The sequence below is a fragment of the Anser brachyrhynchus genome (assembly GCF_964034855.1).
Source record: "Anser brachyrhynchus genome assembly, chromosome: 8".
Lineage (NCBI taxonomy): Eukaryota > Metazoa > Chordata > Aves > Anseriformes > Anatidae > Anser > Anser brachyrhynchus.
The window spans coordinates 1,597,719-1,618,507 of NC_137702.1; the positions used below are offsets into that span (position 1 = coordinate 1,597,719).

At 52.9% G+C, this 20,789-nt stretch overlaps 1 protein-coding gene across 1 annotated transcript in view; it reads left to right on the forward strand.

The window, feature by feature from the left end:
- WLS (Wnt ligand secretion mediator) overlaps positions 1–17,905 on the forward strand; it is a 32,102-nt gene extending 14,197 nt beyond the window's left edge. The window contains exons 3-12 of the mRNA XM_080603534.1: positions 7,667–7,791; positions 8,543–8,704; positions 9,585–9,721; positions 10,119–10,287; positions 10,480–10,577; positions 10,917–10,980; positions 11,382–11,525; positions 13,211–13,294; positions 14,813–14,966; positions 15,514–17,905. Of these exons, the coding sequence (XP_080459660.1) occupies positions 7,667–7,791; positions 8,543–8,704; positions 9,585–9,721; positions 10,119–10,287; positions 10,480–10,577; positions 10,917–10,980; positions 11,382–11,525; positions 13,211–13,294; positions 14,813–14,966; positions 15,514–15,623 (1,247 nt within the window). The 3' untranslated portion in view covers positions 15,624–17,905. The remainder of the gene's footprint in view (positions 1–7,666; positions 7,792–8,542; positions 8,705–9,584; positions 9,722–10,118; positions 10,288–10,479; positions 10,578–10,916; positions 10,981–11,381; positions 11,526–13,210; positions 13,295–14,812; positions 14,967–15,513) is intronic.
- Positions 17,906–20,789: the final 2,884 nt, after the last annotated feature.

Genomic DNA, 20,789 nt, shown 5'->3' on the forward strand with positions numbered 1-20,789 from the left:
TCCACGGGGTAAGCTTGGCTCTGGCTGGAGGAGCTTGGCTTGCAAGGAGGTGCCGGAGCCACCACGGTGACCTGCTGGAGGCGGTGGCAGTGGGGACGCCCCTGCGGAGGCTGCTCGCCTGCTGCTGCGCCACCTCACTGGGCTCTAGTTCCCCTGCTTCAGTCTGCGTGGAGGTGGTGAAAAGCAGTCTCAGGACGTAATTTTAAATGATTTTTTATCTCTGCCCCAAAACTTCTTTGTATGGATACTTCAGCTGGTTGGTTGTTTCCCAGTGCTGCAGATTTTAAGCCGTGCTGTCTTGCTCCGTGTTCACCAAGCACTTTTGTGTGGTCAGTTTCTAAACTGTGAGCTGAAGTAGTCAGTAAATGAAATCATCCATCCGCACACATACACAAGGAAGGAGCTCGTAAGAAGGAATTGTCACTCTGAGACTGCCTGTAAATGCACACTCTCCATCGGGTAGCAGATAGATTATTTATTTACTGAGGCTTTGCCATAGTTATTACTTTAATTTCTTCTGCAATTTGAGTTTGTTCACTGGTGAACTGCAGTAGTTGCCCTGCCCTCCATCACATGCTGCGTTACAGGCTTGCTTGGGTTTGATAAGTGCAGATGGAAAATACTTCTTGGCCTTGAGAGGACAGAGTTCAAATTAAACGTAAGAACTGTACAGGTACAGGAACCGTGGAAGAAGCTGTCTTACTGGGATTCAACCTCAGTACCTGAAGAAGATGAAATTTGCAAAAACCCCCACAAAAGCCTGCAAGATGAAGTCAGGAGCAGCAAGGGCAGGCTGCTCTGCCCCTTACTGAAACAACAGCTGTAGGCGTGTTTGCACATTGTAGAGTGTTTTGGAAAATCCCTCTCTCTAACAGCCATAACCTAACAACAAATAAACAATTTACTTCTCAAACTGGTCCAACCTGGGGCTTTGGCAGCTCTCTGCCTGCTGCCGTCTGCCTCTTCGCGGGCCTGGCTCGAGTGCCCGGGTGCCCGCGGGGAGCGAAGCGTCTGCGGCTCCTTCACCGCCCTGCCTGGTCAAAGGGGCCTGCTCCTCCCCGGCTGTGTGCTGCGTCGTCATCGAGGGAAGCTAAAAATGAGGTCTTCTAAAGCTTGCGTGCACGTTCTTAACCCTGTAATTATCTAACATATGGAGAGCAGCTCTGTAACTTCACCAGGGCCTCGGCTCCTTGGCTCCGCCAGGCTGCTGTGCCTGGAGAGGCCGTTGGGGTGCCAAACAGCAACTCAAATTTTCTTCGAGATGAAAAAAAACAGAAAAACTCATCTCTGGTTAATAAAAGCAAGGTCTGGGGGGTGAGCTGTACCAGCTCTGCAGTCCGGGGGGCTTGGTTTCTGGTCGTGGCTGCCGGTGTTCTTAGTTTGTAAGAAGTGTTGGGAGACGTGGCACGCTAATACTTTGTTTTCAGTGAGCTTATTTGGCACATCCTCAGGGTTTTCTTTCATTGACTGAGGAAAGCTTAAAAACGCTGTTTTCCTACGCTTTATGCCAAGCTGAAGTCAGATGTAAATTAAGTGTGAAATCTAAGCAACCAGTGAATAACACTCTTCTTGCTTGCTAAATTGTGTCGTAATAAATTAAAAAAAAAAGGTAGCAGGAAACTTGTTAACCTAAAATAATTACGTATGCGCGTCTGTATCTTGCTGCTAACTCTGCATTAGTTTTACGAGCTTCATTTACCAGACAGTTGGAATCGGCTCCCCAGAGGTGAGATCGCCGGATTTCTTCTCTCAAAGCAGCGTTGGGAAGACGCCTCTGTGCCCACGGGGGACATCTGTGTGCTCAGTGCACCCCGGGAGCAGCCGGGGGACCCCAGGCTCCGTCACCCGTCAGGAAGGAGTTTCCCTGCCGTGGGCTGCTCTGAGTGCTGGGGGACACCCGAAGCACCATCTGAAATGCCATCCGAAACACCCTGCTGGGATCCTGCCCTGCAGAGGAGCTGCCCTGCTGCATTCGACTGCTTGGGACCTAGCTCAGCTGTTAAACAGCTGAATTTTATTTCCCTCATGTTTATCCCTCGTGCAGAGCTGCCAGCGACTTGGACTTAATCTCGCATCCAAGTTGTCTTTGTCCTTTCTCAATGCGCTGTGCATTCGGTCATTGAAAAACGGACCCTCTCCAGAAGAGGGGGAGGAGGCACAAAGAGGAACTAGGCACGCTGCCCATCACGAAAGCTGTGGCGGGGGGGGTCCGTGCTGCCCCCACAGCCAGAGGGGCTGTGGGTTAGGGTTAGGGTGACACGGAGCTGTGGGAGGGCCGGGCTGCAGGGTGCAGCAGCAGTGTGACACCGTGCTGGCTGACCACCAGCAGCCCCGCGTGCCCAGCTCGCATAAAGGCTGCTTGTGAAAGTTGGAGTGTTTCTCTCGTACCCTGCAATTAGGTCTCATTCCCGTCGCTGGAACCAGCAGGCACTTCCAGGGGAGGGATGGGGGACCGGAGGGTCCCGCGGGTCCCCTGCCAGCACTCCCTCCTGCTTTGCTTCGCTTCCTGCTGCTGCATGCCCCCGTGGATGGGGTACTGCAGGGACACACTGCGGGGTGTGCTGTGATCCTGGAGGGGTGTTATTTTTTTTATTACCACTGTTTTTTGGCCTGGCGTACTGCCACGGGCCCGGGCCCTTCACACTCGGCAAGCAGTAGTGTTGTGAACAGGGAACGTGGGCCCTGCTCCCCGGGCTGTGCTGCAGCGTGGCCGTGTGTACGTGCCGAGCCATAGCTCCTGTACCTCCATCCCTCACCGAGCAGGGACCTGCCGCAGGCGTGCAGGCACCGCAGAGCCTGCTGCCCTGCCCCGGTGTCACCTCGGGGAAAAATAAACATGAAATGGTTTAATAGCGGTTTGGCATCGATGAATGAGCCGTCCCTCAGGAGTACAAAGTGACGGCTGCGCTGGGCTGGGCGTCAGATAATGGCGCCTTTATTTATCGGAGGGCGTAGCAGTACGGAGGGGCCTCTGCAAGTCTTCTGTTTAAAAAAACGTGCTTTCCTCTCTTTTTATATCCAGTGAACTTAAAATATTAATACGTGAGAGACTTCTTGCCGCTTTGCTCTTAGAAAGAAATGGTGTACAGCATGGCTGTGCTGCGTGCTCCTGTTCGGATTCTTGTAATTTGTGTCTCTTCGGAGGTTTTTGTAACTTCAGAGAGCTAGTGAAGCACAGAGGCATATTGTGAATAATTCTAACACCTCTGTTTGCTAGCACACGCTTCTTCCCAGATAGCCGTATTAGCATGCAGCTGGCACGGAGCCATCCCCGAAACTACTTCTCTATTTTTAGACTATTGTTGTGCGAGTGAAGATCCCCTGTGCGAATAACGCGCTGTAAAGTGAATCATGGAAAAGATCTTGGGTACTGAATAATCAGCAGTAAAATACTAGGGAAAAAAGGGTAGGGTGTGGGGGCGGTCAGTGCTGAGAGCACGAGAGGCACCGAGCAGCCCCTTCCTCCCCGCAGCCTTCTGTAGCCCTGTGGCTGGGGCGTCATTGAGAAATCTGAGCTGGAAGCACCACCGGGATCATCTCTTACTGTGGTTGGTCATCCACGGGACATGCAGGTAGCTAAACAAACTTGTCTTTTTTAATTATTTTTTTATTATTAAGATAAACCTGTGACACTAGCGAGATTGTCGCTCTGCGCTGGAGCTGCTAGTAGCAGAGGTAATTACACAGGCCTTATCTACGAGGTCTGTGTGGCCAGGTTTGCTGAGGCATCGCTCTGCCACAGGCCCGGCACGCACAACTCCATCTCTTGGTGCTGGGTAAGACAGATTTCTATCTATGTATTTGTACCTTTTGTCATCAGGAAATTCTGGAGAATCTTGTTTAACATGCATGGAGGAACTGAGTAATGACTTTCCCTGAGTACGGCAGCACCTGAAAAGCTGAGTGCAGGTAGATGCCAGCTTGTCCTCTTCCTTCCTCCCTTGTATTTTTCCTCTTCTGCTGTGGCTCAGCCTTGAATAATTAAAGTACTCTGCTCTCTGTCCCCGCTCCTCTGAACCTGGCCTCAGCCTGCATTTGCTTCTTTATAGAAAATTAGGAAGCTGTTTGCTTATCTCTTGGCTTCAGCTGGTGCCATCGACCCGAGACCCCGCTAGGATTTGGCTGCAGTAATGCTTCCCGGTCCCCAGACAGCCCGCGTTCCCCCGCAGGGCTGTGTCGCTCCTGCAGCCAGCTGGCCACGGGCTGCTTCGTCCTGGTCCCAGGTCCAGCGCTGGGGACGAGGAGCCTGAGCTGCCGGGAGAGTGCTCGGAGGGCACGGAGGTGTCCCGGAGGGAGGGCATCCCCTCAAAGCAATGAGAAAATGGTCCTTGTGCAGCTCGTGCGGGTGCTGCGTGACTTTCCCCCGCTGTCGATTTTTATCTTTGGCAGCACGCCGTTCCCAGGGCACGGCTGAGTGTGTCTGGGGGAAAAAAAAAAAAGAAGAAAGCAGAAGTAAAAACCAACTTGACTGTCAGTCTCCTGCCTCCTGCGCGTTCCTCCCATGCACTGTTTTGACAGTAAATAGCTCTGCTCTGAAACACCTCTCCTTTATCTCGGGGCTAGGCCCGGCAGCACGTCAGCTGCTGCCTCTCTCCCCCTTGCTGCGGGCAGGCGGAGGCACGAGAGCTGCTGCGGGGCCGGGGGAGGCCGGGCACCCCCCCTTTGTCTGTGCACCACCCTCTGTTTTAGTATTAATGCAGATGAGTTGCAAACCTTCAGATTCATTTCTTGCCGAACTGCGTGTCCCTGTCCTTGGCTGTTCCCCCTACGATGATTTACGTATCTGGTGTTGATGGCCCTGGAGGGCCTTCGTCCAGACTCTGCTCTAATGGGAGAGGTTACCCTGATCCAGAGCATGATGGAAATTCAAAGGGAGATTATAACGCCTTGCTTTGAAGAGGTACGCTGGTATATATTTTCTGCCGTCTGGTTTTCATCCTCAATGGCAGCAGCAGCGTTTGGATTACCAAGATGAAATAATGAAAGCTGTTTTCGTTGGATTTACTCCCAAGCATTCCAGTTGGTTTTATGGCTTCTGAAATGAAGTTTGCAGTTCTTTTTAATTGGGCCAAGTTTAACCTTATGTTCCCATTTATCTGGTTTTGCTGGTCTCCTAAATAGCGGATCTGAGACGGCAAATGCCTATTTCGTGGAAACCCGACGAACGGCTGCTGCGGGGAGGAACCCGGTATCAATCTGGATGGTATAGATCACGTGTGCGTGAAAAAATGCTCGGACAAATCTTGTTGCATCCACATTAAGGCAGAACAGAGCCACCTCCAAACGCCGTATAAATAGCAAGTCTGAACCGCAGATCCCATCCACACCCCTTCCCACCAGTTGGGATGAGTGTGCCACCACATGTCCCCCACGCAAATAAAACCGAAGGAGATGACAAATATGTGGGACACGCGGCGCTTCAGAGGCTCCCGCTCGCTGGCAGACACGGAACAGTCTCCTTCGGAGTTACGAGGACCAGATTGCTTTCGGCACGGCGCAGCGCGCTGTGCTGAACTTCAAAGCTCGTCGAGCGTCGATGTTTTTCCTTGCAGCCCCCTCCCGTGCGCAGGGTGCTGCCCCGACGGCCCCTTTTCCGCGGGGTCCCTGGTGCGGAGCCGTGGGCTGTGACATTTTGCACGCCTCCACGTCTTCCCCTGCCCAGGATGCGGGCGGTGATGGAGCCCTGCGGGGAGGTGTGTGTGTGTGTCAGCTTGCCCACGGGGGCGTCGCTGACCTCGTGCCAGCCACCGCACCCTGCGCGGGGACCCGCCGGCACGAGCGGTCTGCGGCGGGAGCGCGGCACCGGCACAGCGAATAACGCGCGGAGCTGGCACGGCCTTCAGCGGCTCGCCCGGGGTTTGGTGGCTGAGGGAAGCAGGCGAGGCTGTAGCGTGCACATGCTGCAGGGCGCGTGGCTCCGTCGGAGCCTCGCCTTGGAGCTGTGCCTGGTAATTGGGGAGGATTTCACATCTGGCGGAGCCGGTGCGGGCTTGCCGTGGGTTTTTAAGCTGTGTTTATGTGTTGCTGCTTGGCAGACTTGGACTGTAACTCGTTCGGTCTCATGAGCTGGCTCGCTTATGGTACCTCAAAGAGACTGTTCTAGCCCTGTTTCCTCCTCGCAGCAGCGACCTCCTGGCCGCACCCCAGCAAGAGCGTGTTTAAAGGCAGGTACACCCCGTGCCCGTCCTGTGAACAGGCCCAGGAGAGGATGGGTCGGCTCTTCCCACAGGAACAGCGGTGCTCTGAGAACTGAAAACACCGACATACACGCTGGAGCTGCGGGTCTCCGTGTGACGTTTGCACGCCTCCTGCCCCGCGGTTCAGGGTGGAGTTGCTGGCCTACTGCAGCGCCCGAAGCCCAGGAACCCCCCACCTCACCTCTCCTAAGCCGTGATTTGCCCCTCTAGTTTTTCCTCCAGGTGTGGGAGAATGCGAAACTGCTGAGCCAAGCTTGGTGTGGCTGCCTTACCTGGGTGCATATTAGTTCTGTGTGTGCTTGCCGGCGCGCAAGTTGGTGCAGCCGTGCGGGTGGAAACCAGCCAGTGCTGGGAGGTGCAGGGGGAGGACCCCAAAGCCCCGGTGTAGAATTGCCTAGGTTAAACAATACGTATAGGAGACTTCAATTCCTTCATGTGGAGTTGTTTATCAGGTCTTTCCTTTTTCCAGCAGGGCCACCTTCAATTTTTCATTTTTTTTTTTATTTTTAAAAGGAATTGGGTACTGTTTTCCTATCACTCTGGGAACAGTGGTTTGTGTTTTAGGAGCAGTTCTGGGCAGTTCTGCAGCAATCTGTGCTTTTGATGAGGCATTTTTGACCCTCCAGTAGTGTCACTGTGCCCCCCTCCCCACCTCACTCAGGGATCTCTGTGATCCTTTTTGTTTCTTCCATTTAAAATCTCTCTGCTAGAAAACCCCTGTGTTAAGGGGATTATTCTAGACCTCTTTATTCAGGGTGTTGGGCCTCAATGCTTATGGATGATGAGCCAGAAGAACCCTGAGGTTACATTGATAGACGACGAACGTGACCCTGTCTGAACGAACAAAGTGTCCCACTAGGTGCATAGATCTTCTTTAGACATCTGACCATATGCAGCATATACTGTCGTATAGTTCTTTTTTGTGTGTGTGTGTGTGGTTTTCTGTAAATCAAAGCTCTTTCAATGTCAATATAAGGTAAATCCTGCGATGCAATGTCGTTGCTTCCCGAAGCAGAAGGACCTATTGCGTACCCTTGCGGTACCTGCAGAAAGTCTGGGTAACGGCGTGTCTGCTTGCTCCTCTGCCAGCCCACAGTGAAGTCTGCTGCACTGCTTTTTGGTCGACCGTCTGTCTCTGCAACTGTCTCTGCTCCAGATTTATATGAATTATTGTTTCTAATGCTATATGAATAAGTAATGCTCTTCACCCCCGACCATAGTACAGCAGCACACCATGGTATGTTAGCAAGACATCAGACCTCCGTGACCAGGAAGAATTAGGTTCTTTCTTCTCTACCAGAGGGGAGAGAATTGTTTTGAAAAATGTAATTTGAAACATTCAGAATGCAAAAATTTCCATTCGTCTCCGTAACTGTGTGCCTCTCATAGGTCCTTTCTGTATACAGAGGCTCTCCTCCCTTTCTGTACCATCTGTGTCTAACGAGCTCCATGTTTCCTTCCTCTTGCAGAAGAAAACGCAGAAATTACCCTGGATGTGTCATTAGCGTATCGCGATAACATGTTTGATGAATGGGAAGAAATAGCACATGCGATAGAGATCAGGAAGCTGAAATGCACCTTTGGCTCTCCAAAAGTAAGGTGTTATGATGCTGGGGTGGGAGGGGGGTGGGAGTTGTTCTTTTCCTTTCCTTTGTGGTGCTTCATAGAATTGTTCAGTTGTATCTTGCAGACTTGTCACCTTTCTCTTGGCTCAAAATCTTTGAAAATCTAATGAGCTCCCCATGCAGCTTAGTTCTATTTGTGGCACAAGAGAAGGGGTGAAGCCAGGTGGTAAGGAAGAAAAAGTGGGAGGTCAGTGCACAGGTCCAGGTGCAGGCAGAATTGTTGTGGCCTCTAACGTTGTGGCCTGGCTGAAACTTGAAGGCTTTGGCATTTGTTTACCCAAAACCATTCCGGAGAACTTGGAGCTTTCCATCTTGTGCTTCTGTGATGGACAAAGCCTCGTTCTTCAGGAGTAGCAAGGAAATAGCCCATTGGGGACACTGCAGCACTCGCAGAACTGGGAGAGGTGGGGTGGGAGTTTCTTAAAATGACTTCTTAACGCCTCAAGCTGCAATCTTACAAGCGACAAGCACAGCTAGCAATGAGAACTGAGTACCTTGACCCAAAACAATCAGAAACTTCAGGAAAAAGGTCCCCAACCCACTGGTGAGTCTCCAGACTTGCACAGATTCTCCCCAGGCCTTCAGAGAAGGTGGGGATGAGCAGGTGGTCTCTCAGTGCCAATAATGCTCTTAGGCAAGTTCAGCGTTAGGGCCTGTGCAGCCGCGCACCATGCAGGACGTGGCTGACCACAGTCTTGCCACTTCGTGCCCTTTTGCTAGACCCTGGAGTCCGAAGGCCGTCACTACGACTGCGACTTCCTTCCCTTCATGGAGATCGGCAGCGTGGCTCACAAGTACTACCTCATCAACATCCGTCTGCCCGTGAACGAGAGGAAAGGCATTAATGTGGGCATTGGGGAAATCAAGGACATCCGCCTCGTGGTGAGTGTCTGCCTGGCTGCCCCTCTTCAGAGGGACTGCGCCCCGCGGTGCCGCAGCCAGCCGGGGCACCTGCAGCCCATCTGGTTCTCCTCCTCGATCCGCAGCAAAAGTCCTGCTCTTCTTCCTGGGTAGCTTCTGCCTGAAAACGTGCACTGCACCCCAACTTCCCTCCCTCGCGAGGGATCCGTCCCTCCGTGGGATGGTGCAGGGACCTGTCTGCCTGTCACGGACGAGAGCACGGGGAAATGAGAGGCACAGAGCAGCAGGGCTCGGAGGGGACCGGGTCTCTCTCAGGGCTGGCTGTCGCCGAGCAGATGCTTGAGATGGCAGTCGGCTGTCCTTGCTCCTGCCCTCCCATGAGACGTGGTGGCCACGGGTGCTGCCGGCTGGAAAACCTCCTCCCGCTGTCCCTTTCAGCAGCGGTCAGCCAGCAGGCTGTGGTGGCTGCAGACGGCGGTGGGAGGGCATGTGTCTGGAGAAATGCATTAATTTGGTCACTGCTTTGCCCACCAGCGGTGACTTAGCTCCATGAGTATCTTGTTACTTGTCTGAGCAGTGCTGTCAGTTTTTTCCACGCTGTGTCAGAAGTGCCGCTCCCTCAGACCGCTTCCCACCTCGCGATGGAAGCTGCGGGTTTTGGCATTTGTTTCCAACGGGACTTTTGAAGCCTGCTCAGATGGCCTGGGTGCTGTGTAGGCAGCTGCTCCCTTCCCTGTGTTGGCCAGACCGCGTCTTTCAAAGAGCGGTTGAGTCTACATCTGCTTACATGTCAAACGCTGCAACGTGTGTGCCTCTCCTGCCAGCCCCTCTAAGCACAGGCACAGAGGTAACGATGTTAAAAACCTGTACAGCTGTCACGTTCCACCTTGTTTCTCCCTAGGGTATCCATCAAAACGGAGGCTTTACAAAAGTGTGGTTTGCCATGAAAACCTTCCTCACCCCCAGCATTCTGATCATCATGATCTGGTACTGGAGGCGGATCACGCTGATGACGCGCGCTCCCGTCCTGCTGGAGAAGTGAGTCGGGGCGCGGGTGCCTGGGTGAGGTGACCCTGGCCGAGGTGGGCTGCTCCCAGGCAGGGCATGTGTTTTGGGGACAGGATTCGTCTCTTCTCCCTCTCCTATCCATTCCCTCTACCCAGGGGCACCCAGAAACCTCAATAGCGTCTCTCTGCTTCCCCGCTAACCTCCCAGAGAAGATGTTGCGTTTACCCGTGGCTGCTTGGAGGAGCTTAGTGCCAGGGGGTTTGCTGGCAGGAGGTGCCACCTCCTGGCCCTGGTGACAATCTGCTGCCCCTGCCTGAGCAGTGCCGCGTTTTCTCGTCACCCACTGGGCACACCTCTGGCTGCTGTGGCTCTGTGTTTTCTCCCTGCAAACTGGAAAGAGACAGAGATAGTGTTTCTCCCTCTCCAGGGTGATCTTTGCTCTGGGAATTTCCATGACGTTCATTAACATCCCAGTGGAGTGGTTTTCCATCGGCTTTGACTGGACGTGGATGCTGCTCTTCGGAGACATTCGACAAGGCATTTTCTATGCCATGCTCCTGTCATTTTGGATCATCTTCTGTGGAGAGCACATGATGGTGGGTGTGACAGAAAGGAAGGTGGTTTCCATGCCCCCCTGGCCCTCGCAGCAGTAACTGACAGCTCCCTTTTCCGCACTTGTCGGGATTTGGAAACAGTGCTGTGGGTCTCGTTCCTGGTGAGAGGACTGCTGGCTAACTTGCTCTTCCTCATCTCTCCTCCTCCTCCCCACCTCCTGACCCTTCGATTAGGACCAGAACGAACGGAACCGCCTCTCGGGGTACTGGAAGCAGGTTGGACCCATAGCTGTCGGCTCCTTCTGCCTCTTCATCTTCGACATGTGCGAGAGGTGGGTTCCGCGCTGCCCTGAGCTGGTGGGCACCGGGCAGGCCTCCCCCGAGCGGCGGGCTGAGGCTGGGACCTCTGAGCACGGGGCTCGAGGTGCCTCGGGGAGCGAGGGCTTCGATCCTTGGGGCTGGATGCGCAGGCCTGCCTCGTGAGGAAGGGAGCAGGCTCCCAGTGAAGATGCTGAGGCCTTCAGGCACTTCACAGCAGCACATCTTGTTCCGGAGGGCCAGGAAGACACGTGTCCACCTCGTGTCCTCCTCGCCCACAAGGGAAAGCAGCATGGGGCTCTCTGTCAGCCTCGTGGCCTGTGTCGCAGCTCTGTTTTTTCTCCTCTTTGCAGGGGAGTGCAGCTGAAAAACCCCTTCTACAGCATCTGGACCACTGAGGTCGGCACGGAGCTGGCTGTATCCTTGTCCGGGCTCAGGCAGGCCCGCGCGCTCGGTGTCGGTAGCTGAGGGAGATGGTCCCGTCCTGCGGGTGCTCCTGCCTGATATCCGTGGGCTGTGGGAGACCTTCCTTCTCCTGGCCAGGCTGTGTGGTGGGGCTCGGACATTGTAGGGGACCCTGGCGGTGACTGGAAGAGGTGGTCGTGGTAGGTTTAGTGCCAGGTACCTCCAGCACCGGTGCTGTGCTCCGGGACGTCGAGGTCTGGGAGGCAACACGGGGGATCTAGGTCAAGGGTGCCATCATGGCCATCCCACAGGGAGGTTACTAATGACCTTCCTGATCGTATTAGAAGAAGTGAATCACCTGAATGATGTTTTCTATTACTTCATGTCACTTTCTTTTAACTTACACTGCTCAGATGGCCTTTATTATAGTTGCAGGAATTTGCTTGTGCCTTTATTTTCTCTTCCTGTGTTTTATGGTCTTCCAAGTTTTCAGAAACATCAGTGGAAAGCAGTCAAGCCTGCCGGCAATGAGCAAGGTTCGCTGTCTTCATTATGAGGTAGGCACTCCTTGTTGTACTGTCTTTATTTTCAAAATGCATTTTCACCCTTAAGGATTACACTGAAACCTTCGCTGTCAATACAGGCCCGAACTGGAAGGCCTGATCCTCATCAGCTGCTCTCAAGTCCCCCAGCTGCCTTTTTGTTCCTTTCAACTGCTGTTACGTTTTTTTCTTTATTTGGGTCTTTGGTCCCGATACAACATTTTAATCCCTCGGGAGGGTGTGTAAGCCAGCTCTCTTTTTGCCTTTTTTTTTTTTTTGAGTGGTTGTCATCTCCAGGTTTACTGATGTGTGTTGGGGGATAGAATAAAATTGCCCAGACTGCCATTTAAATTACTACGGGGAGAAAGTGCTCCCTGTACCTCAGTTTCTCCTTCTCTAATATTAATGATTGTGTTTAATGGCAAGTATTACCAAAACCACCTAGTTTTTCCACGGCACAAATTCAGATTTATGGGGTAGTCCTAACCAAATCGCAGGAGAGAAACTGTCACACAAAGGTCAAAACCCAACGTGCTCAGCTCATTTTCCCCTTTTTTAGCCTGTAATTTTGTATGCTGTTTCTGCCCTAGCTGTCTTTAGCTGCTGCAGAACATGAGGAGTTCTCTTTCGCTGCTTGAGCCGGGAGAGCCTCTTGTTTTCGTGGTTGTGTAAATATTTATAACCAGCATTGTTGTGTATAACGATGGTCACTTGTGGTTTCAACAGGCTGGTTATCACCCATCAGGGGTGCACATGAAAAATAGAAGATCAGACTTGAGAGAATTTGCACAAGATATTCAGCTTTTTTTTTTTTTTCCATCTTTCCCTTTAGCAAGAGGCACGGGATGTTAGCTTGTGCTGTAGAGCTGTTGCAGCCGTGCTGTAACTGCAACCATCTGGCAAGCACGAATCTGGTCTGGAAGAGTTAAACTAATGGTCATTTGTTGTCACTGTGGAGCCCAGTAATGACGCACACACAGACGTTTCCATCAAAATTCCCCAAATGGTTTTTAAAAAAAAAAAAGGAAGAAAAAAACAAAACCAAAACAATTTTTAAGTAAAAACTTAAAACTATCAAGAGCAAATACAGTACATGGTAGGATTCCCAGCCAAGAGATCTTGAGCCATAAAGTTTCTTATAATTTACATTCTTTTGTAGTGCACAAAGTAATTTTGACAAGCGTTCAGAATTGCTGCAGTTCCCTGCCAGAGGGACTCTGGAGGTGGGGATTAGCCCATACAGACCCCTGCTATCACCGTACAAGTGTCCCGTTGTCTTGCTAAAACCCGAAATCTCTCCACAGATGTTTGTTTAACAAAAGCTGTGAGCTATCAGGTAGGCTGTCCCTTGGATGAAACCCATAGCTCAGACTGACCTGCCTCCCCTCTCACATTAACTCTTCGTAAATCAGTCACAAAAGCAGCTGTAATGGAAAGCAAGAGCTGTCCAGACACGCACACCCTGCTCGGAGCATCGGGGAGGAATGCAGACGTGTGTGGGGAACGGAGAATATTGGCTGTCATGAATGCAGCACGAAGGAGTGGGTGGAGGTTGTTTTGGTTTGGGGTTTCGTGGGTTGGACCCTTTTTTTCCTTTTTCTTTTTTTTTTTTTTTATACTCGTGTCTTGTACATGCTAAAAACAAAAATGGGTTTTTGTGGATTCTGTTAATGTGACCAGTGACATTTCTCTCTAAACAGGGGCTGATTTTTAGGTTCAAGTTCCTGATGCTCATCACCCTGGCTTGTGCAGCAATGACAGTCATCTTCTTCATCGTGAGCCAGGTGAGCGTGACGAAATTCAGCTGCGTTTGAAAACATCAGCCGTAAATTCCCCCCGTGCTAGGAAGGTTGGGCTACCTGCAGCTCAGAGAGACCAGGCCTGTGTCTTATAGGTAGATTTGATAATAAGTTGCTTTTTAAGAAGTTGTTTTCATGTATTTGAAACACTGAAACTTCCACAAAGGCCTTTGGCTCACAGGGTCTGTGTTTTTTGAAATATCAGCCAAAACAGTTTAGTCATTTCTGAGAACTCAGCAAGAGCAAAAATGTTCTGTTCACATTAAAAGAATCTGGTGGCTTTTATGCCCACAAAGAAATACCAGAATTCAGTCTGCCCTGGTTTTGACTTTGCAACCCTGTTGTTTCTCGCAGGATATATACCTATTTATTCCGAGCTATGGTGCAGTCTCTCTGTACGCATGAGCTTATACAGCTGTTTAAATATACTTTGATGGTTTACTTCAAGTAACAGTCTACTGTTAAGTGACATCTTTGAAACAGATGCTGTCTTATGGCAGTTCCTAAGCATAAGCAGCGTGTAGTTTCAGGAGAACGGTTGTACAGCCTTGCAAATCCTGCATTACAGAACTATATCTGCAGGGTCTCACTCCCTGCATCACTTATGCTTTGGGGTATGTGGTGGGTCCCAATGGAAAACACAGCAGCAGATGATTTTGCTCTTAAAAATCTGTTAGGCTGAAGCAATGGTATGAGAAATGCCACTTGGCAATTCAATTAATCACTGAGTATTAATGACTGTAGCTGTCACTGCGAATGGGCGTAACACAAACGATCTTGTCCAGCTACTCTTTTCAAGCTAAGCTTTTGCCTTCCCCTGAAGGCAAGGTTGTGCTGCCGTGGCTCCTCTTCAGAGCAGAACGTCCTGGTGTTTTCACGGGAAAGCTCTTCCTATCAGGAAAAGGCATGCTGCTGCCTTGTGTCTCTCCCTTTAATGGAAAGGCACACTGTGAACAGTGTGTGTGTCTTCAAGTCGTATTAATATTGATGATATTTTGGTAAATCTTGACAGATCTCTATGTCGAAGGCTGATGCAGTCAGCCTGGGCCTCTCTCGTAAGGCAGAAGCAGCAAGAAGGCATTCAGCACATTCACTTTTCACATTATTCGTGCTGCTTTCCCTTGTATAGGAGGCCTATTTATAGAAGTCTGATGTTTTCAGATGTAAGTAGTTGTCTCTGAGGTACTGCCCTTCGTGTGACAGCCGTTGCTGAACACGCCAGCTTTGACAGCCGTCTATTGCAGAATGTGAAAGACTGTGCCACGGTTAAAAATGATAGATCAAAGTTACAGGAATCCTGGTGCAGTCACTGTAAGTACCATTTTTTCCTGCATGCTGAAGAAAAGAGTGCTTCCCTGACGGGGTGACTGATGCTGTTGTACATGCGTTGTGTTCCTCCTGGGGAACCGAGGCTTTTCTCGTGGATTTGTTCCAAGCAGAGCCGCAGGGGTCACATCTGTGTGTGACTCTGGCCTCACTGACCGTCCGCTTTCTCTCGGGCAGGTGACGGAAGGCCACTGGAAGTGGGGGGACATCACGATCCAGGTGAACAGCGCCTTCTTCACCGGCATCTACGGGATGTGGAACCTCTACGTCTTCGCACTCATGTTCCTGTACGCGCCGTCACACAAGAATTATGGGGAAGATCAGTCAAACGGTAAATGGCTCCAAGTCATCTACGTGTGAAGGTTACCACAGGAAGGCAGCAACATAAAGTGGGGGGTATTTCTGTGTATCTTTTTTGCCAAAGTGCACATGCAGCACACTGAAATGTTATGCAAACGAGGGTTTGTTCTTCAAAGCACTTGTTCCAGCAGACATTTTAATTATTGACTAGGCTAGACGGGTTTGAATATTCAGCCACGGCTGTCTGAAACGTTTTAGCTTGTTTTTTGTAATTTTTTGGTATTGCCCAGTCGTGACTGCATAGCTCAAACATAAGGGTGGGAAAAGGATTGGAACTGGGGCAAGGGGAGAATGGCAGTGCTGTTGGTTTCCTTCCGGTGGCCTCCAGTAGCACGGAAATCTTCATCTGACAATATGTTCACATCTAAATGACTTCAAATAAAAGCATTCATAGAAACTGCATGGAACATAGTTCAGGTAGCTCCTGAGAGCCTGGGCTGAACAAAACAGATCTTTTTGCCTTTTAATTGCACAGTACTGTATCGTGAGGGCAGTCTGATGGCGTTATTGTTTCCCAGGTGACCTGGGAGTGGGCAGCGGCGAGGAGCTCCAGCTCACCACCACCATCACCCACGTGGACGGCCCCACAGAGGTTTACAAGCTGGCTCGCAAGGAGGCTCAGGAGTAAGGCCGAGATCCCGGCGGCTGAGACGCGAGACAAAGTGGAGTACACAGGACGACACAACGCCCTCCTGCAGGAGATGTGTCCGACGTAACTTGCTTTCTGGGCACCCAGCATCTAGTGTATTTTCACAGAGCAGTGACGCCGAGCATAACATTTGTAAACTCTTTAATATGTTGTAGTTATTTCTGGGGGGAGGGATATGTATATTGTGTTACACTTGAGCACGTAAAAATCTACTAGAAAAGCATTAATGTTGCAAAGTCGCACATTCAGGCGGTACAAGTGGCAGACCTGGCCTTGGGCCATTTTTGCTGGGCTGTGTGTGTGTGCCTGCACATGAGGATGGGGGGGACGGAGCAGAACTAAGGCTTCATTTTGAAAGCATTTAATTCACTCATCTATAATTGCATCAAACAGTGTTTGAGGTCTTTGGTATAGCTCTGTAGCCCCACAGCAAACCTGTCACTTGAATGAAATAGAGCTGGGGAAGGGGGTAGACTGTTTGTCGTATTTAAGATGTAAGTAGTAAAAGAAGCAGCTACACGCTTTTTCGGTAGGCTTCACAGCTGTTTGTTAAATACAGGGGAATGTAAAAACTGGATTGCAGGAGGTGTGTGTGCTCCTGTCCCAGTGCCCAGAGGTACTGATCTCACAGCCAGCTCCTGCCTGTTCTCAGCCCCATTTGGCTCCCCTCGCTCTAGTCTTCCTCTGTCTTGCCTTTTTGATACATCTCCTTCATTTTTCTGCTGCTTACATGCCAGGGGCAGAAGAGCAGGGCCCCAGGGTGGGCAGGAGATGGGCCCTTCCCAGGGGAAATCCACGTGGCGCACACTCATGCAGACGTCTGCTTTTCAGACGAGGACGCTCACCCCGTGCTGTGGCTGCTGGTCTGACTCAGACGGCTACCAGTGCCAGGGGAGTGCGAACTCGCATGGGGTGGAGGCTTAAACTGGGCTGTGCTGGGGGCAAGTTACGAGCCGTGTTGGTGGCTTGGACACAGCCAGAAGGGTCGGTGCTACTCAGGACCCACCTTGTTGTAAGGCCTGGGAGAGAACTTGAGGACACAGCTGGCCTTGGTACCTGGCACTAGCACGTCTGATAACCCCTAGTAACATGCAGCCCAACCTCCCCACCCGACTTCTGTCCCCACAAGGTAATCTACTGCTGCTCTCGGTTGCATTTCCCACCGGGACCACTGCACCAAACGCATTGTGCCAGGAGGTGCTGCCCTGCTGCGGCCCCAGTAAGAACGGCACTCTGAAGTGGCATTAATGTGCCGTTTATTGGAGCTGCTGCTCTGAAGGAGAGGATAGCACAGACAATTTTACAGCCCCTCAGCTGGTGGGAGCCCCAGGCTGTGCACCATCAAACGGGGCTCAGCACAGCGTGCCCGGCAGACCCCGTCCGCAGAAGGGTTTCCCTGGCTTTGTTAACGGGAGCGATGAGGGGCACCGAATGCCACACGCCACGTGAAGTCCCTCGTGCTGCTATGTCTGAACGTGTGAGATCGCCGTAGCACAGAAAAAGTGCTAAATGCTCCTTGAAGAAGGAGCTTTGGACGGTTTGGGATACTTGAACTGGAACACCAACCATTTGGGGTAAGTTTATATTTTTGTGAAGTGGGATGCTGATGCCCCTGTACTCAAAGGAAATGGTTAAAGGAAATGAAAAAAAGAAGGGGGCGTGCTCGCTGTAGCGTAAGTAGTAACTCCTGGGACCACACCTTCAGCACGGATGGTGACGTGCAACCCGTATGCCATCTACCTACAGGAACGAGTGCTGGGGAGAGCAGGCACGATGTACAGCAGCAGTTGTCCTGTTGCAAAGTGGGTTAGACAAATGCTCGCAATCATAACTCCGTCATTCCCCTGGCTGAGTGCTCGACTTTGCAACGTTAACGTTCTTTTTAGGTTGGGTTCTTACGTGATATTTATGTTGTTCCCATAGATGTGTCCATGGTTTCTTTTACAGCTTAGGATAGCATTGCATTTTGTAAAGGCTCTTTACAAACGGGGCATTGCAGCTTTAAAACCAAATTTTGTGTCAAACACTAACAATTTGTTTACGGGGTGTGTGTATGTGTGAGCGTGCGCGCGCGTGTGTGTACTTTTTTTATTTCTTAATTCCTAAGCCCTACTCATCTGTCTCGGAAATAGTCCCTGGGTCTTATTAAAATATATTCTTTTTTTTTGTTTAGGTTGAGTTCACTTTTTACAGAATGCTTTTAAGCAACCTGGAAAAACGTGTAGATTTGTTAATTTAAATAAAATATACCATATTGTGGACTTGTCATTGGCCTGGCTCACCGACTGAGCAACCGGGGCCCTTCTGCTGGGACCTTGGCTGCCTGCTTTTGGCTCTCGGCACAGGCAGCAGCCGGCTGGCAGCCGCGGGCCCCGCAGCTCGGTGCTGAGCAGAGCTCGCACTGACACTTTTCCCTCTCATCTCTCTTCAAACCCTTTGCGGTGCAGCAGCGCGGGGCTTCGGCACCGAGGGCTGCTTGTCCCTCAGCCCTTTGCTCCGGGACTGTCGGCAGCGCCGCTTCTCCCTTGTCTCGGGAGGCTGTGCTGGGGTCCTGCCGCGGAGCTGGCAGCCCCGGAGAGGACACGAGGCGTGGGGTGGGCACTGCGCAGCCCTTTGGTTTTCCTTCGGCTCTTCCATGACCTCAGGAGTTGGGCGTCCGCCTCCACCTGCTCCGAATTCGAAGGCGCAGCCGCCTGCTGGGGAAGGCTCCCGGGGCAAAATCCGTCCCTTTCCAGCACCGTCTGGCAGCGTGGGCACGGCAGCTCCCCGCTGCCTCCCACCCTGAGCCTGCAGCAGGTAAGCGGGGTACAAGCAGCTGCTGCGGCGCCAAGCCCACCGCCTCCACCTGTAACCCGGGCCGGAGAGGTTCTGGCGCCCCTTGCGCCTGGGGAGGCCGGGTGCCAGCGGGTGCAGCCCCATAACCACCAGCCCGGAGCCCCCTGCAGCGGGGGGCTCCCTGCTCCTTTCCCCAGGGCACTTTTTGGGAGCCGCGGGGCCGCCCGGCACCTGCGGGGCTCCGGGGGCTGCGGAGCTCCTCGGCCGCCCGCTGCCGGCCCCGGTGCCCGGGGCTGGGGGGAACGGGCAGGGCTGCCAAGCTCCCCGCTGCCGGGTGCCGCTGATCGAGCACGGGACGCCGAATAAAGCTTCAAAGGAGGGGTTACGGGAACGGGCCCGTGTCGGTCTGGGCACGGGCTGCCCGCTGCGAAGCAGCGCAGCAAATCCCCGTTGCACCGCGCCGCCTTCACAGCTCCCGGCCCCGCCGCTGCTGCTTGCATTGAGGGAAGTGCACTGAGGTGAGGAAAAAACACCCCAAACACCCGGGGCTGGTGCCAGAGCCTCGCACAGGGGGGTGCCAGCAGTGCCGTGAGGTCCCCGCAGCCTGGCACCAGCTCGAGCCCCTCCTGGTGCGGCCGGGCATCGCCGCAGGGATGGAGCCCAACCCAAGCCACTCGGTCGCCTCTTAGAGGTTTGGTCAGCGCAACCAAATGGCACCTTCTGCACCTTCTGCGCCCGCGTTTCGCCTTTGGAAGCGAGAGCTGTTTGAAGGGGAAAGCCCTTCCCTCCCGCCCGCAGCGACGGCGGGATTAGAGCTGCGAAGAGAAGCGCCCCCGGCGCAGCCCCCTTGCATGGGGTTTGTTTTATGCCCCTACCGTATGGATCTCTGCTGCATCCCTCTTGTGTGGAATTTTCCTGGGATGAAAATAAAGGGCTGGCCGTGCTGCCGGGGGGAGCACTGCAGCAAAGGCACTGCAGGGGAGGAGGTGCGCGGCGCGGGGACGGCGGCTCCCTTCTGCCCGGCCTCACCCTGCCGAGGCTGCCACTGCCGTTCCCAAACAGGAGACGAAGTCTGCGCACGTTTATCGGGGAAAGCAAGCAACAGGCAGCAACAGCCCTATTTCGGGCAGGATCTCGCCCTGTGGTGCGTCACAGGTCTGCGCTCCTGCTTAGCACCCGACATTGCACTCTACAGGAGCTGATGGCTTCTTGAGTTTTCCCTCTGCCGGAGACTGACTGTCATAGGAAATCGATACAAGCTCCAGGCTTCAGAGCCAGAGTTTTAAATGGGGTACGAGATTTTACCCTGGCTGCAGTTGCTGGCTCCTTCTGCCTCTCACCTCTGACACGTGAGAGGTGCCAGAGCTCCGCAGGCTGAGCCTCCCACGAGTGGTGGGCAGGGGCTCGGCATCTCCTGATGCTGTTGGCCATTCCCCTGCTGTTTTGGGCCGGCCTGTCTCGTGGAGAGGGAACAGGCTCCCACTGAAGCTGCTGGAGCATCCTGGCGTCTCACGGCAGCACATCTCGTCCTGTAGCACCAGAAAGAAACGCTTCCCACCTCGCTGCCTCCTCACCCACCAGGTAAAGCAGCACGGGGGGAGCTGGGTGCCTGCGGGGGCTGGTGCTGTGCTCAGGATGTCCCCGGGCAGCAGCACAGTGGCTCCGGGTGCTGGACGCCCTCATGGTCCCCTCTGAAGATGACGCGCTGCTGGGTGACAGCATCCCACAGCTCCTCTGAGCCTCATCCCTCCGTGCCGCGGGCGTGGGGCAGCAGCCCCTGGCTGAGACGGTCCAAATGCTGCCCTACCCTTTGGCTGCATCTTCGTCTGGAGTCAGGGATGGTTTTACCCACTGTAACAGCAGCAGGCACCCGTCTTCTCTTCTGTTTCTCCATCCTGCTTTCACCGCGCTGAAAGCCTCTCGGGCTCCCCAGGGGAAGGGCACTCCTCTGGGTGCAGCCGAGGCTCACTCGTGAGATGGATGTTGTGGCTCAGCGATGGATAAGCCGCTCTGGAACATTTTCTGCTGAGTGTTTCACAGGCTGAGCCGCACTCCCAGGGGTCGGCTCTGCCGGGCAGGGACAGCCCTTCTGATAAGCTAGCACCGGTGGCACGCACCTTCTGGTTTTAAGACTCATCTCTGTAATTCCAGAGAAAAATCCCCTCTCTGCCTTCTCCATTGTCTCGTACCTCCGTAGGAATCAGCAACACCCAAATCGGCGTTCAGATGATGTCCCAAGGTCTGTCCCCCATGAGGCAAAGCAGTGGAAATGGAGCACGGTGAGGATGGAGCAGCCCCGGTGCCTGGCACCGTGCTCGCCGCCGTGCCTTCTGTACCTGCCCCAGCCCCCTGGGGCATGCCCCAGCGGCA